The 16,439-nt window shown below is 42.8% G+C and overlaps 1 protein-coding gene across 2 annotated transcripts in view; it reads left to right on the top strand.

The window, feature by feature from the left end:
- SEMA5A (semaphorin 5A) overlaps positions 1-16,439 on the top strand; it is a 463,746-nt gene that overhangs the window by 369,714 nt on the left and 77,593 nt on the right. For both annotated transcript variants that reach the window (XM_032415338.1, XM_032415337.1), the window contains exons 13-14: positions 2,722-2,839; positions 10,846-11,027. In XM_032415338.1, coding sequence (XP_032271229.1) covers positions 2,722-2,839; positions 10,846-11,027 — 300 coding nt within the window. The remainder of the gene's footprint in view (positions 1-2,721; positions 2,840-10,845; positions 11,028-16,439) is intronic.

Genomic DNA, 16,439 nt, shown 5'->3' with positions numbered 1-16,439 from the left:
TTCTTGTAGGTAACAGAATACTATACAGCCGTATAAGGAATCAGGTAGAGCTAAGATAAGATACTGATAAGAAAAAATGTCACAATATGTTTTTATGTGTAAAAAGCAAAACAGGAGGCTGTGTGTACAGTCCCTTTGCATGTGTTATATCTAACTGTACTTACTAAAAACAACAAAAATATATATGTGTATATAGACATATCTATGCGTAAATACTGTTTTGTGCAAAGAAAATATCCCCCAAACAAATGAATGTGTGAATAGTACCTACTTCTGGGGAAGGAAAACATGTACTTTGTCTGTTATAACTGTTTCGTTTGATTTTTCACATGCAGTTATTATATGCCTAGTAAGGTAATTCAGCAAGAGGCCTTAGACTGGGGTGGCCCTAAAGCCTTGGTAGCCGACCTAAGCCGACCAAAACCAAAGCCAGAGTCTGGGATTCAAGTCCACGCTTGAATCTGGGAAAGTGACACTTTGGAAGGACCAATCCCAGTCAACCAGGCTTTCCCAAATAAGGCCACCAGTTAAGCTGTAGCCAATCAAATAATTTCCTTGGTTTGCTTCCAAGTCTTCTCTGTAAACTTCTCTCCCTTAGCTTCTGTTAGGGGAGCCTCCTAAGCACTTCAGATTTGGTGCTACCAGATTATTCAAAATTTTAATGTGCCTCAGTTTACCTTTAACATGTGCACAGTCACTTACCAACAAGTTCTAATGAGGCTATGGTGACAGGCAACTAACTGTTCTATGTCCCTCTCCACCCAACCTAGTCCTGCTGGGAGAAGAGCCAGTTTTAACCATCTCTTTTTGAACTTCTTTGGGTGGTAAATTAATAAGAATTCCATAGTAACAATAAATAATAGTTTTATACCATTATTGCTTGACTTATTGTCTTTAGAGGTATCTTCCCCTACTGTGGGACTTCAAGTTCATCTTTCTCTGCTTGGGTTTCTGCATTTTAAAGTGACTAATTTATTTCATTTAAAATAAATGCAGGAGCTAATCGAGGGATTATATTTGTAAGGTTCTGTGAGGTTGGAATGAGCTGACAGAGGCCAGGTTCTTAGAATAGTGCTTGATATGTGGTAATCACATTTGGTATGTTAATTAGGATTATTTTGTATCATTAATATTAACAATTTAATGTTACTTATACTACCTCCTTGGCCCATGTTTGATAGTTAGGCTATGATTTCTAGACCTGCTCTTGGTTAACTGGTAGCCCTTTCCCAGATTCTCCCAGCCCGAAGGGGCCCCTTACCTCTAAGAAGACGTTAGCATTTTTGTGCTGCACTAGCCTGCCTTTCTTCTCTCTCGTTTCCTACATGTCTGACCTCTTGGCCCCTTCAGAGAGAGAATTCTCAGGTGTTCAATGCCCTGTTTGCCTGTGGGGTCATCTTTTGTAGAATTTTGGCTGAATCACTGTCACTCTGCCTACTTCCCTCCACCCTCGAACACCTTCTCTTGTATTGATAACATAGGGGCCAAAATCTTCATCTAATGACACCCCTGTGGTGTATGAACTCTTTCATGGGGACAAAGCCAAAATAAAGTATCCACCATCTCTGTAATACTTCTGAAATAATGTATTGAATATTGCAGTTGGAGCTATATTAAGTTACTATTAAATTGAAATTTTTAATTCATTTTTAAGCTACGGTACCCAAAAGGAAGACTTTCCTATTTTATTAAATTCAAACTAACCATGTTGAAGGGTTTGGGGTGTATTTGCTTGTCGGGCCAATTTCTTAACTCTTCTGTGCCTCAGTTTTCTTATCAATAAAGTAAAAATAATACTACCTCCCTCATTAGAGTTAAGTGTCTAAATGATATAATAAATTGATACATTACAGTAGGTGTTCAGCAAATAACATGTTATTAAGGTGATGATGATGATAGTGGTGGTGGAGGTGATGGTGGTAATGATGGTGATGGTGGTGATGATGGTGATGGTGATGATGGTGGTCATGGTGATGGTGGTGATAATGGTAGTGGTGGTGATGGTGGTGATAATGGTGGTAGAGATGGTGATGATGGTGATGGTGGTGATGATGGTGGTCGTGGTGTTGGTGGTGATAATGGTAGTGGTGGTGATGGTGGTAGAGATAGTGGTGATGATGATGATGGTGGTGATGGTGATGGTGGTGATGGTGATGATGGTGGTGATGGTGATGGTGGTAGAGATGGCGGTGATGATGATGGTGATGGTGGTGATGATGGTGGTGGTGGTGATGGTGATGGTGGTGATGTTGATGATGGTGGTGATGGTGATGATGGTGGTGGTGGTGATGGTGATGATGATGATAAAGTGAAAATAATAATGCATCTTATAAAAGTTGTCTGGAAGATACAACAGGTTTTTAGCAAATACGACCTCTTGCTAAGGGGATGGACGTGGTGGTGGTGTCGATGATAGTGATGATGATGGTGGTGGTGATAACAACGTTTAGTGTTTTTGAGCATGACACCAAAAGGCTCATGTTGGCACAGACAGTCCTTTAGTCATCTTAGGAAAAATAGAGATATTTGAACCACAGTTAATTGATTTCATTAGATACTTACGGATGCATGCATACAGTGTCCTCTAGTATGCAAGCTAAAACTTGGTTTCTCCTAAATAGTTCCCATGTCAATTCATCAGGGCCAGACTCGCCTAAGCTCGCATCTGTTGTAGCGTGGGTAAGGCTGCCTCTCTGTTGACCTTTGGGTGTGTGTTTGCAGTTCCTGCATTGGGGCCCAGGACCCTTACTGTGGCTGGGACATGGTGATGAAGAAATGCACGAGCCTGGAGGAGAGCCTGAGCATGACGCAGTGGGAGCAGAGCACCTCCACCTGTCCAGTAAGTGTGCATGTTCTCCAGCCTCAGAAAGCAGTCAGTGGGAACCCAGCTGTCCTAAATCCTAACCCATGTCCTGTTCGCGCGTCTGGAACCTTCCTTGCAAACCCAGTCTGTGCTCTCTCAACTCGTTCCGTTCTGAGCTTTCGCTAGAGCCACACAGGATGTTGCCATAAGGTTTTTGTCTGCTTTGAAGAAACACATCTTAAGAGAAGACACTGCTGATTTGCAAATGGGGTGTAATTTCTGTTTCATTCTTGGGTTTTCTCTCCAGAGATTGGTGTGGACTCTTTTGCCCTTTTTAGCATTAATAAAATAGTGACTTCCATACCCATCACTTTCCCATGGGAGCTATAATTCTAGAAACTGAGATAAGTAGAGCTTTTAAAAGAATAAAATAAAGGATATTCCTATTGGGCCCCATGTGGGACAGTCTCCTGGATCCTGCTCAGGGTCACGGGAAGGCCTGGGAGACAGACCATGACGGCCATTCCCACTGTGAACCCACAGAATGAAGAGACTCACTTCTGCTTGGAGCCAGTTCTTTGAACCTAGGAAAACAGTTTCCTTTGCCTGTGTTTTTGTTTGAGGCCCCACTTGTAGGAGCCAGCTTATTTGTTTTCCTTTGTCTTTAGAACTCTTAATGCAATGGACTCAAACTCTTTTTTCTGTCCTCAGACCATATGAGCAATAGCTGTTAACCTCCACATATTTGAAAACTGATTGAGTCGCTGTGCTGTCACGTAGGTTCTGATCTCTGTGACTGTCAGTGCTCGCTCACCTCTGCAGGGGAGAGCTGGGAAAGAAGCAGCACGTTCTGTTACTTGAGATCCGCCCTCTCCCAGCAGAACGGCCCGTGCCATCGGGGCAGTCACTCTGGTTCCTATCAAGGAATCTGCTCTTTTCATTACCTAACCACATGCTCATGAAGCCTATCCTTCAGTTTGTAAGGGGAAATCAGGCAATGTGACATGAGGAAGGCCAGGGTTAGTAAAACCAGCATCATCTCCCAAAGGTGGGCACAAGATCGAAGCCTTTTACTGCAAAGGTGTGAGATCAGCGCATCCGGGCCCTGAGCAGAGCTTTACAATGGGGTTCGCTGCTGGTCCTCTGGGTTATGGAGCTTCAGCTCTCTGAGTTTAGAAGCAAGGTTTTCTTCAGTGTTTCTTGAAATTGATTAGAAAAATGCCAGTGTTTGTGCCAAGTTCTCTCTCATTTCTGAAAATACTTTAAAAGCATGTTCACTTTAAATCTTTGCATCTAGAGAAAACATAAATGTAGCTCTAAATTACGGGCATGTACTTTCGAAGAAATCAGCACCATCTTCTCGTATATGTTTGACCTTGCATTTTTAATGTCAGAAAGGGCAGAAGAATATAATAACAGTTCTTCTTAAGCAGTAAGGCCATCAGTCTATGACCCGTGGTTTTGTGGATATCTGAGACATCTGCTTGTAAGATATCTACTTGTAGAAACTGAGGCACGTTAAAAATCTTAAGAGTTTATTTGAACAAAAATCAGTTCCAATCAGGCAGCATCTAATCTAGCAGATGGAAAGGAGCTCTGAGGAGCTACACAAAATCAAACACTTTCATAGACAGGAGTAAGTGAGAACAAAGAAGTTATAGTAGGCAAAAAAGCAGGTTGGTTATTGCAAAGTTACTTTCCTTAGCGGATGACAGGGGTCTATCAGGCAGATGACCTAACTAGTGCTAATCAGGCATTTCCTGATTGGTTTAAGATTCCTTTTCTAGAAGAACCAAAATTGTAATTAAGTCAAGTCTCAGTTTGGTGACATGGGGCTTATTGGCATAAGAAGCTCCATTTTGAGTCTGTAGGTTTTTGTTGTTGTTGTTTAAGATCTGTTTATTTGAGAGAGAGAGAGAGAGAGAGAGAGAAAGCAAGCATGAGTGGGGGGAGAGGCAGAAGAAGAGAATCTTCAAGCCAACTCCCTGCTGAGCTTGGAGCCTGATGCCCCTGGATCTCACATCCCATGAGATCATGACCTGAGCCAAACCAAGAGTCAGACACTTAACCAACTGAGCCACCCAGCGCCCCTGCAGTTTTGTTTTTTAGCAACTGTATCAATTGTATATCTTTTTCCAAAAATCTGTCTCTTAGAAAGAAATGAGCTCAATGAAAATTATTAGCATTATTACAGAGCTGTCTTAGAAAGGTATTTTTAAAAGCTCTTAAAATATAATTTTGCTTCCATGTTATTTTTTTATTTTGACTAAAATAGAAGAAAGGTTTGATTTTATTGGCCAAATCTACTGCATTTCATAATTTCTGATATGCCATTGTTGTTTTATAAGGACAAAATATGCTACCGTAGATTGCAAGATGCAAACTGATTTCAGAGATGTATACTATATATAAGTATGCATACACATACATACACATGTATAGTGAAAAATCCTATAATCAGTTAAATAATTTTCTTTACCTACATATCTTTATCCAAAGGAAATTAAGCTTTATAAGCTGAGGGATTTTTGAATGAGACCAGAGCATCTTATCTCCAATGTAAAAGCGAAAGTTTAATAATGAAAGTGTAGATGCTACCATGTGGAGCTCAGTGGGAGTTAGGCAAACATGGGGTACAATGAGGGTAAAGCAGACTCTGTGGGAACCTACCAAGTAAGTGTTCATGAACTTCAGACCAGCGATGTAGCACAACCCAGTCCCCCAAAGTCAGTGCTGCAGTTGGAACCCAGGCAGATCCTCCGCTGTCTGGAGAGTTCCACTTGGTGACGGACCCCTGGAAACCCTCCCAGGGACTTAGTGCCCAAGAATACCTATTTTCCACTAAAAGATTCCTGTTTTAAAATGTTTGTGGATTTCTATCATCCAGGAGACAGGGCAATAGTTGACTGATGTATAGATTAACGTTCTGGTGGCTTATGTAATTATAATTGAACACATTCTCTGTTTAAGAGATTTGAAGTACTCAAGCAAGATCTGAATTTACAGGTCCAGAAGTGATTTGAATATTATTTATGTCCTGCATAACTTGCAATGTTGCTTTACAAGGATAGCATTGTCTTAAGAATCTCCCTGGGCTTTACTGATGCCCGAATACCATCCACATCCTTTGCAGGTGCATGATCACCAGTGTACTGTCTCATACAATGGCTCCCTGTTCCAAAATACATCATGCAATAACTAGGAAGATACGTATACTTCATAAACACCTCGATGTCTTGCAATAACTGGTTCTTTCCTAGGACGTTGTGTAAGTAGCACCTTTGCAGTGAAACGATACTTCAGCAATGATTGAGCCCAGAGCCCTCCATTTAGAAAGCGGCACCATGGAGCACCGTCTAAAGGGTTTATAGAAGATTCTAAAACTACATTGGGAAAGAAATTGGGACTTAAATCCAGTGCTTCTGACATTATCCCCAATCTACAAGATAGTGACATTTCCAGCTGCCAACCTCTCCCCAGAGCAGTGACTGATGGGTGCACCCACCGATAGGTGACCCCGTGGTCACCTTGCATATTATGCTCAGATAGCAGGTTAGACATTATTTCCGAATTTTGTACTGAAATCTACTGTAAAAGAAGGAAGAGGGAGCTGAGGTTAATTGTGTGTCTACACCATGTGGTGAGTGCAGTGTTCGGCCATTTCAATGGATTATCTCATTTAATGTCATGATCACCCTGGGGATAGGCATTAGTGCTCCCATTTTAAAGACTGCCCCTATTCGCCCATCCTGTCATAGCCCATAGTGCTCCTGCTTACTCCTCTTCAAAGGTGCTAGCTTTCCCTTGTGCAGTTCGCTCATGGAGAGAGATTTAGGGATATTACACTGATACTGTAATATGAGACAGTCCTTTCCAAGGAGCACATCCAATATGCTGTTGTGTTACAATCACTGACCAAAAGGTCATGAACTTTGAGAATAAATGAAGATCTTTTGACTTCTGAAAAAACATCCCAGCAGAAGATAGAAGACTTTGATTTAACTATGAGGATAATAGTTGGAGTACAGAAGAACTTCCAGATATACTCCAGGGATCTCTGTACCTATCGAATGCATCTACATCCTTGGTTACTTGGGAATTAATGAATTGAACATGAGTGAATCAAATGTAGGATTATAGATTATGCTTGTTAATAAGAATTGAATCTTCCTTAGCTAGCGCTTGGGAATCCATTATTTCCTAGGTGAAGGGAACTCTGCTATTATAACAATTAGGGATAAAATTGTATGGTGCTGGTTTCCATGAGACTCTCATCAGGGAAGGTTCTGTGAATCACATTACGGAATGAAGTGGCTGAGATCACAGGCTCTGGATTAGCTTGTTTAGACTGATTCTTGGGTCTTTCACTACCAGTGAGACTCTGAGTAAATTGAGCCTCATCTGAACCTCAATTTGCCTATCTGTGAAATGGGATGTAGGTACCACGAACATTGCAGAGTTAAGACATGGAAATCACTCATCACAGTGCCTGGCATACACTAAACTACCTGTATGTGATACATGTCTTACTGTGGCTTAATATATAATATTTAATGAAACAAAGCACATACCTCAAATAGAAAGTCACTTGGCAGAAACCTGGAGATAGCACAACCACAGAGAATATATTGTAGATAGCTTTATTTCTGATTTCTAAGGAACACTAACAAAATATAAAAATACTTACTCATGTGGGAAAGGGGAATAATAGAAACCTACCCCATTACTCACAGATCTGTTCCCTAGGCAGATTCTCAAACTAATATATTCAGTGTCAAAAGGAGGGTGTAATTAAATGCGATGAGAGTTTGACTGCCCACGTGCTTTTCTGCATGTTGCAAGTTCTTCTTGCTCTGAAAGTTAATGGAACCGACTGCAATGGTCCTGGGTGGAAAATACTGCCCCTCAAAGTCTGCAGTTACCCCGCCCCTGGCCAAAACAGAAAGCCCCTGCTCTTACCCTGCAAATTGCAATCATGAAATACTCTTACTGACAAGTGCCCAGCACAGTTCCTTTTCTTTCCAGTGTTTTTATTGCAATAACTGTTCTATGCTTTTCTTTTTTTTAAGATTTTATTTATTTATTTGAGAGAGAGAGAGAGAGAGGGAGGGTCAGAGGGAGAAGCAGACTCCCCACTGAGCTGGGAGCCCATTGCAGGGCTCGATCCTGGGATTCTGGGATCATGACCTGAGCTGAAGGTAGACGCTTAACCAACTGAGCCACTCACGCACCCCGTGTTCTATGTTTTTCTACCTCATTCCACAACATTCTTTCATTTATCGTCACTTATTTCAGGTTCTTCCTCTTTTTCTCTGTCTTATCAGCTCATCTTTTGCTCATCCAGACATTTGGACAGAGAACATGCATAGCATCTCTTTGCCTAGAGACTATTATCTTACAGCAGTGCCCAAGGTTGCAGGGGGAGGATGTCTAGTGCAGTGGGTTCTTTCTTTCCCTGTGCGTTTTACTGAGATATCATGTCTGCACCACATGGGTGAAGGCGTACAGCATCGTGACATCACTTGCCTAAACTGTGAAATGATCACCACAGTAAGTTCAGGTAACTCCCATCATCTCATGTAGATACCCCCCCAAAAGGTTTTTCTTTTCTTTGTGAAAAAAAGGATCTCCTCTCTTAGCAACTTTCAGAGGTCCCATCCAGCAATGTAAATGAACTCTAGCCATCGTGTTGTCCATGATATCCCCAAGACTTACTTATCTTAGGACTGGAAGTTTGTACCTTTCGACCCGCTTCCTCCGGTTTCTCTCCCCCACCCCCATGTCTGTCTCTCTGTCTACCTGCCTGCTTCTCTCTCACGCTCTTGGTGTTTCTCCTTGTCTCTGTCCTGTATTGAGTTCTTTTCTAACCACCCCACTGATAAATTTAGCTTGCACGAAGTTCACTCGGCTGAGTTTGACCCATGGCCGTGCAGTCTGAATATGTTTCTCTCATAAACTGTCCTCTTTCAACAATCTGGATGATTTCTGTTTCCATCCTCCTTCATTTGTCATCATCGTGGTGTATTTCTCCTGGCCTCACCGATCTTCAGTTTCTCCACGTCTGTGCTGTCAGCGCTTTCAGATTTCCTCAAAACCTCCTGTAGCTGAAGAGATCCTGAGTCTCCATGCGCCTTTCCTTCCTATGTTAGAGGAAAGAACAGATGCCAAGGGGGTTTGAGAGAATCTTCTTTGCCCCAATCCTCTGACCTGTCGCCATTCTGCCCTTTTTAAAGTTTCTGGTTAATATTGTGGGGATTCGTAAACCTTCAAAAATCACAGTAGCGCCCCCTCCCTACCTTACCCCTCACATCTTCACACAGAAGAGAGGCGGGGGGACCAGATGTCTCACAGAGCCTCTCCTGATAGTGCTGAGCTGGGCGGTCTTCATCCCCTCCCCATCCGCTCTCTGCCCCATGGGCCTCACGTGCCCCACTTGGCTTGCCCCCCAGCCAGGCTTCCCTGTTGTCTTGGGTTCAGACCACAGGAGGCATGGGCGGGGAGCAGAGAGACTGGGGTCTTTCTTCTTGCCCTCATCCAGCTTAGGCTGCAGCTCTGGCGGGGGCTTCCTGTCCCCATGACAGCCCTGTCAGGCCGCCCTTCCCCGGGCGCTGCCCCTCACTCAGCCGCCATTACCTGACCTGTTCTCTGTCCCCAAAAGGCCTAAGATACAGGTTTGGATTTAAAGGCATGTGGGGCTTTGTTGGCTTGAGTTCCGTGTTCAGTCACAGTGAAGGAAACGGCTGAGCCTTCCCTGCACAAGAGCCCTTTGGGCCAGAGACGAGAGCGGGTGGAGGATAGATGTGGGAACCCCCAAGGGACAAGGTCTTTGCTGCTTGCAGGACACTTCCATGGGAGGAATTCGCTTGACTCTGTTACGCGTGGCTCGGCTCTCCAAGAAAGCACTGAAGGCCCTGCGGAAACTTAAGGTCACAATAGGAGCTGCATTTTTATCCTGGCTGGACGGGGCTTACAGAGACCTTGGAATTGGGGATATTTTCTTCTTGGGAAAAATCTGCCTTTGTGTGTTCACTCCCACTCTGGGTCGGGTCCAGTGAGTCCCCTCCAATCCAGCTCCGTTCCCTCCTCTTTGCTTTTTACGGAGCCAGGCATGGCAGGGAGTTCTGGATTTTCATCCATCTTCGTGGATATAAATGGTTAGAGTATTGACAAGAATGGAGGAAGGAGAGCTTCGTACTGTGGAGGCTGGAGATGACCCACCAGCCACATCAGAGCCCGCGAACGTGTTTCGTGGGGACTCTTTCCTACTATGTTTGGAGAAATGATGGGACAAATGTAAAGCTCACCTGTGTTTTCACAGGGTGTTGGCATTTTTCTGAAATGATGAAGTGCAGGTAGTTTGTAGCCTCCAAAGAATGAATCGCTTTGTCCATGGAGTCCTCTCTTGTGAGGATGATGGGGCTTTAAAAGTGCCTTCCTAGATCCCGATCCTGGCCCCCGTGCTTGCTGGCCAGCCAGCCCCTCTGCCGCCGCCTCACCGGGCTCAGAACTCGGTCCTTTGGGCTTTGCACCAGCGCGCGGGATCAGTGGGTCACTTCCATGCCCGGCCCTTGCCGACTTGCAGGCGCTTCCCGGTGGTTATAGTATGGCCCCGCCCGGGATGTGCCTACCAACTAGTACAGTTCTGGTTGCTTTAATAGGGCTAGAAATTTAATGTTGTCCGTTTTTGCAGTGACATTTGAGCTAGGCCAGGTCTGAAATGGAACTGTTTGAGCTTACTGTCTTTTTTTTTTTAAGGGACGTAAAAATGCAGCAGGGTTGCACATCTGTGATTTTTCACTCCGGTTCTGCTTGTTCTTTGGGTTTCTCACATTAGTGGACAATTCTGCAGTGACCTGATTGCTAAGCCATTGGCATTCTTCACGCCCCTCCCCCTTCTCCCCCCCTCCTCCAGCACTGTCTCCTCTTTAATGGTTACATCAAAATATTCTAAATGTGGTCTGATGGTGCCGTGAGAGACCTTTCAGTTTTCCTGTTTACAGCCTTAACCCTTGCTGACTCCTCAACTTGTATCCTCTTCCTAGACGAGGAATCTCACCGTGGACGGGCACTTCGGCGCATGGTCTCCGTGGACACCCTGCACGCACACGGACGGCAGCGCCGTGGGCTCCTGCCTGTGTCGCACCCGCTCCTGCGACAGCCCGGCCCCCCAGTGTGGCGGCTGGCAGTGCGAGGGCCCCCGCATGGAGATCGCCAACTGTTCCAGGTGCGTCCTCTCCCCCACACCGGGGCATCCCCTGTGTGCGGGCAGACTGGGGAGGGGTGGGAAATCCTTCTTAGGGCACCTTCCCTTTTCAAGAGAGAGGTGGCAAAAGACAGGGACACTTATCACATAAAATTATGTGATCTACAGAAGGAGATTTTAAATTATAAATTAGATCATAAATCTAAACCTGTGCAATATGTTCATTGTTAGATTAGGAAACATATTTTTAATGGCCATGATGTTACTGGGCTGGTTTGAGGGAAACGTCCATGTCAATCAAAATCCTCTTCTGCAACATCCAGGCTAATAGTCCCTACTGGTAGAACGCATACATTTTTTGTGAACTGACCACAGGGACTAGACCTGGCTCTTCACAATTGCCTTTTCCTTTGCCAGCATCAGTGACCCCAGTGTCTAGAATCATATGAGTGCTGTCGACCCTCCACCCTGTCCTCGCCATTAGGTGGTTCCTGAGAATGAAAGCAGGTCTGAAATCAGATTTGGCCACATCTAGAAAACTGACACAGCCAGTTGGTGCAAATGATGGAGTCCCAGCTCCCTGTCCCTGAGGCGTGCTGACATGGACGCACGTGGAGGTTTACAGAAAGCAGATGTGATGCTTCTGGCGGCACGTTAGCCAAACTTTTAGTCAGACCGGGCAAAGGGAGCCTCTGCTATCAAGGCAGACACTTCATGAAAGAGAGGGCCCAGTCTTGCACCTGACCCCTGCACAAAGATGCATGCGCAGTGTATCAGCTCACCCAATCCTGATGCCATTTCATGCTTCAAAGGAAAATTACTCCTACGGCCCACGTGCTAATAAGCGCCCCCTCGTGCAGATTCGGGAAGCGACATGCACTTGGCCTCCTCTCAGTGTGAGCAGCAAGGTAGTGTAGTTTTGGTAGTCTCAGAAGCTACCCATTGAGTCAGTATTCCCAAATCTGTAAAGGACAGATCTGGGGGAGCAGCTAGAGCACACATGTCCATGCGTATACAAGGCGCATTCACCGTGTTTGTACTTGGACAGTACAAGTGTCCTGGGGCCGTGGTCCTCACAGCAACTTGTTCATCTGCCCCGTAAAAGAATATTGCTAACCTAAATACCCCCCAAACGCTTGTAGATTGGCATCTAATTTTTTTTCATCAGAAGTTATAATAGTTGCAAAGATGTAATTTTTGTTACATCACTATTTAAATGTGTAATGGAATCTCAGTGCCTTAGTGATTTCATAGCTACCTGCCCATTTAAAAAATCAACAAGCAGGCTCCACTTTAACATTTAGAAAATTTATGTGTTTCCTTCTTTAATTTCCTATTTCTATTCTCTTTCCCTCATAGAATCTGATCCTAATATATTACATTTCTCTGTTTGAAAGTCTTATATTGGTCACTATATCATACTTCTCTACAACTACCACAAAAACAAATTATATGAATGGCATTTGAAAACAAAATTTTTATTTCTGATAACTATAGGCTTTACATTTTATTTTTTTATTTTTATATTTTTTAAGATTTTATTTATTTGTTAGAGAGAGAGAGCAGAAGCGGGGGACCAACAGAGGCAGAGGGAGAAGCAGACTCCCCACTGAGCAGGGAGCCTGATGCGGGGCTTGATCCCAGGACTCTGGGATCATGACCTGAGCCAAAGGCAGATGCTTAACCGACTGAGCCATCCAGGCACCCCTAGGCTTTACATTTTAAATATGTATTTTGAAAATTAGCATACAGTGAATCTAAAAATCATCAATATTACACATTTTGATAATATTTTAATACTAAAAAGTGAGGTTTTATTAGAAACCCATTCCTTCAGGCAATTGTTTTTAATTCCCAGCTACTTTTCCTATTCAGGCATGAATGCAACCTCTTGCCTGATTCAGGGAGAGCTTAGCATCAATTCCATTCTTAGGTTTTTATTTTTCTAGTTACAAGTACCGACAGGTATGACTCTCATAAGTTGATGGAAATGTAAGATTACAGCATTTTCCCTCACTTCTCTGAATTCTTTCGAAGTCATCTGCCAAAAGCATGGTAATCTAACGCCAAAGATTGTTTTTATTGCCCCATATCAGTTGATAACCTGCTTATGTTGGCGTTTAATTTTGTTGGAAGCAAAAAAAATCGCAACCCACCTAACCTGCAAACCGACTTTTTTGCTCATTCAGTACTGACAGATACTTCCTCAGTTTGTGCAGAGCACGTCAGAAAACCTTTAAGAAGGCTGATCAGAGGATTCCAAATTAAACCTGTTATTTGTTATTTATAGGCACCTTGTCTAACCCAATACGCTCAGAAAGTGTTGGGAAATTCCAAATATTACTAATTCAATACACTTTGCAAATGTATCTTTGAATTTTTTTAGGATTTATTTATTTATTTGTGTGTGGTGGGGGGAGGGATAGAGGGAGAGGGAGGAAAGCAGACTCTCCGCTGAGCGCAGAGCCCCTTAGACCCTGAGATCATGACCTGAGCCAAAATCAGGAGTCAGACGCCCAACCGACTGAGACACTCAGGCGCCTCACAAATATATTTTTGATTAAATGCTTTTATCACATCACATCATTTAAATATGTTTTCTCAATATCCTGGAGCCCCAGATTGAAGTCATTCAGTGTATGAAATGAAATCCACAATATAAAGTAATTAGCTAAGCCATACTTTCTAAACAGAGCCAAGTCAGACTTAGTATCGATCAGAAAAATCTGGTTTTCTGTTATAATTAAAATGAACATTTGACTATGCATCTGCATGACATCATGTCACTTCTGAATTTTAATTCATAAGAAAGGAGGGATGGAGTCTTGGGGAGAGGGAAGAGAGAGAGAGAGAGATAACTAGCCTAATGGGAAGGGAGGACTGCTCTGTGCTGTAGGCCTGAAAAGGACTCAGCTGATTGCACAGGGAGCCCTGTACGTGGGACAGCCCTTGACGGTGGTTCGATTCTCTCGGCTGCCAGTCCAAGCTAGCCATGAGGGGCTGGACAAATGAGTGCCTCCATCCCGCTGTGGGGCGTGGCATCCAGTATTTTGTGCTTTGACAGCTGGGGGTAGAAGCAGCCCAGTCCTTAACAAAGCTCTGCTCTGCTCTGTAGTCTATCTGAGCTTAGAACACCCCAGCTCAGTTAACATCCTGGTACTGAGTAACCAGGAGAACGGTTCCAACAGTGATTCATTGAGTTGATTTCCTGTTTCCTCTGCTGCTTCTTCTGTTGTAGCTTGAATGTTTTACTACACTCAGGTGCTCCTTCTCCCCTGCACGACACAGCATCTTCTATCTTGAAACAAGCATCAGGAAAGCTTCTCAAATCAGTCTTCAAGCGCTCTCCTCACTTGCTTGTTAATTTACAGTATTTTTTAAAAGTATTACCTTGTTTCTATGAGCCTATTTAGAATGCAGAAGCCTCTGGGCAGGTCTTCTGTGACATCCCTAACACTGCAGATCAGACCAGGCGATGGCACTCTAAGCGAGCCCAGAGGGCGAGGGTGCTTCCTACCCAAGAGGAGAGGCGGGTCGATGCAGAACCGCAGGGTGCAAGGACCCGCTCTGTCCTCTGCTCACCTTCTCCTCAGGCCAGCCCAGATCATTTCACAAGGTTGAAAGGAGCACAGCAGGGCTACACAGATTAGATTATTTGTGTGATTACAGAAAACAAGCACATCAACATTGCATTATGCACCGCATTCTTTCTATAAAACTAAGATGGTTGCCATCCAGGCATGGGAGGAACTTTATAATAAAGTTACAGAACTGTTACTGTTTGAAGGTTGTGATCAGTGAGGAATATCCTCTTTGATACTGTTTATGGAAAAAAGGACAGTCCAGTGCATGACTGCAACTTGTTTATTGATACATCTTTGGCTTGGGTTCTAGTTGAAATGTCATCCTCTGAGCCCACCTGCAATATAATTAGTGGTTATTTTAAGATTAATAACTGAATAAGTGAACCCATTTTAGTGATGCTTTATTTTTTTATTTTTTATTTTTTTAAGATTCCATCCATTTATTTGACAGAGAGAGACACAGCAAGAGAGGGAACACAAGCAGGGGGAGCAGGAGAGGGAGAAGCAGGCTTCCTGCTGAGCAGGGAGCCCGATGCGGGGCTAGATCCCAGGACCCTGGGATCATGACCCGAGCCGAAGGCAGACGCTTAACGACTGAGCCACTCAGGCGCCCCTTTAGTGATGCTTTAAATGCATAGTGGGTTGTTGTGGACTGACTGAATCCTCGCAATGATGTGTATGCTGATACATGCTTACTTGGTGCTACTTAATGGCTCCAATGTCTGGTTCTAAGCAACATTTATAAGACTGCAAACCCGGGTCCATACAATAGACACACACATAGACAATTGCACTCATGTAGTTCTTCACTTACTATATTTCTGTTATTTATACCTACTTCCATTTACCCACTTCTCTGTCTACAACAGGTTCCCTGTATTGTACATAGACTGTATCACAAGATGTCATGTTTATTAAACGGTTTAGGAAATTAAGAATTAAACAAATTTAAAAATTACACAATTTTGGAAGCAGAGTTTCCTGCACTATCTAGCCATTTTGCCAACATAGAAAGAAATTTTGAAAGTAAAAAGGTCATTTTATTTATGTTGAAATGGCTATTTTTTAGAAAATTCAGTGAATTACTTGGGTAATTTTTTAAATTGTGTAGGTAACAGGGTATAAGATACTAGCTAATTACCTTTATGAGCAGCTTGGGAGGATTTGTCTTATTTTGTGATTACTTGGTTAAATTATCATAAAGCAGCTTTATGATAATACATTAAAGTATTACTATATATTTTATTTATATCATGAAGAAGTTTCAGAAAATAGAGAAATATGAAATATACTAAGAATTTTCTCGGAGGAATTTTCACTTGAAATTATTCTAGAAATTATATATTCAAATTATTATTTATACCTTGAGCTTCAGTGGCACAGTTGGGACCTGCATATTTTTAAGGGAATGTATAAAGTAAAAATAAGAATTAATGTCCGTTGATTTTTCCCAGTGGAAATGAAAATCCTATGAGACTAACATACTATAGAAATGCATATGTGATCTGTGAAATATAAACATACCCCAGCTGCAGTAGACTGCTCACATAGGAGTTTGGATTCTGGATTTAACAGATATTTTGACAGTTAAAATTTTTTAAAATGCTTACAATTTGTTTTTTAATAGCAGGGACTAACTACTAAGGAAGATATTTAAGTTATAAACATTCTGAATACAGGCATTTCAAGGGAAAAGTACAATATTAAACAAACAAAAAAAATTCCTCTAGCTGTCAGTGGTGGTTCATTTTATAAACCACTTTTATACAAGCTATTTATTTTAATTTTATGTTTTATATGCCTATCATATTATATTTATTAATAACATAAATACAGTTATGTGCAGTTT

Source organism: Phoca vitulina, unplaced genomic scaffold (assembly GCF_004348235.1).
Source record: "Phoca vitulina isolate PV1807 unplaced genomic scaffold, GSC_HSeal_1.0 scaffold17, whole genome shotgun sequence".
Lineage (NCBI taxonomy): Eukaryota > Metazoa > Chordata > Mammalia > Carnivora > Phocidae > Phoca > Phoca vitulina.
Note: the sequence above shows the minus strand (reverse complement) of the source record. Positions and strands in the feature narration are given on the sequence as shown.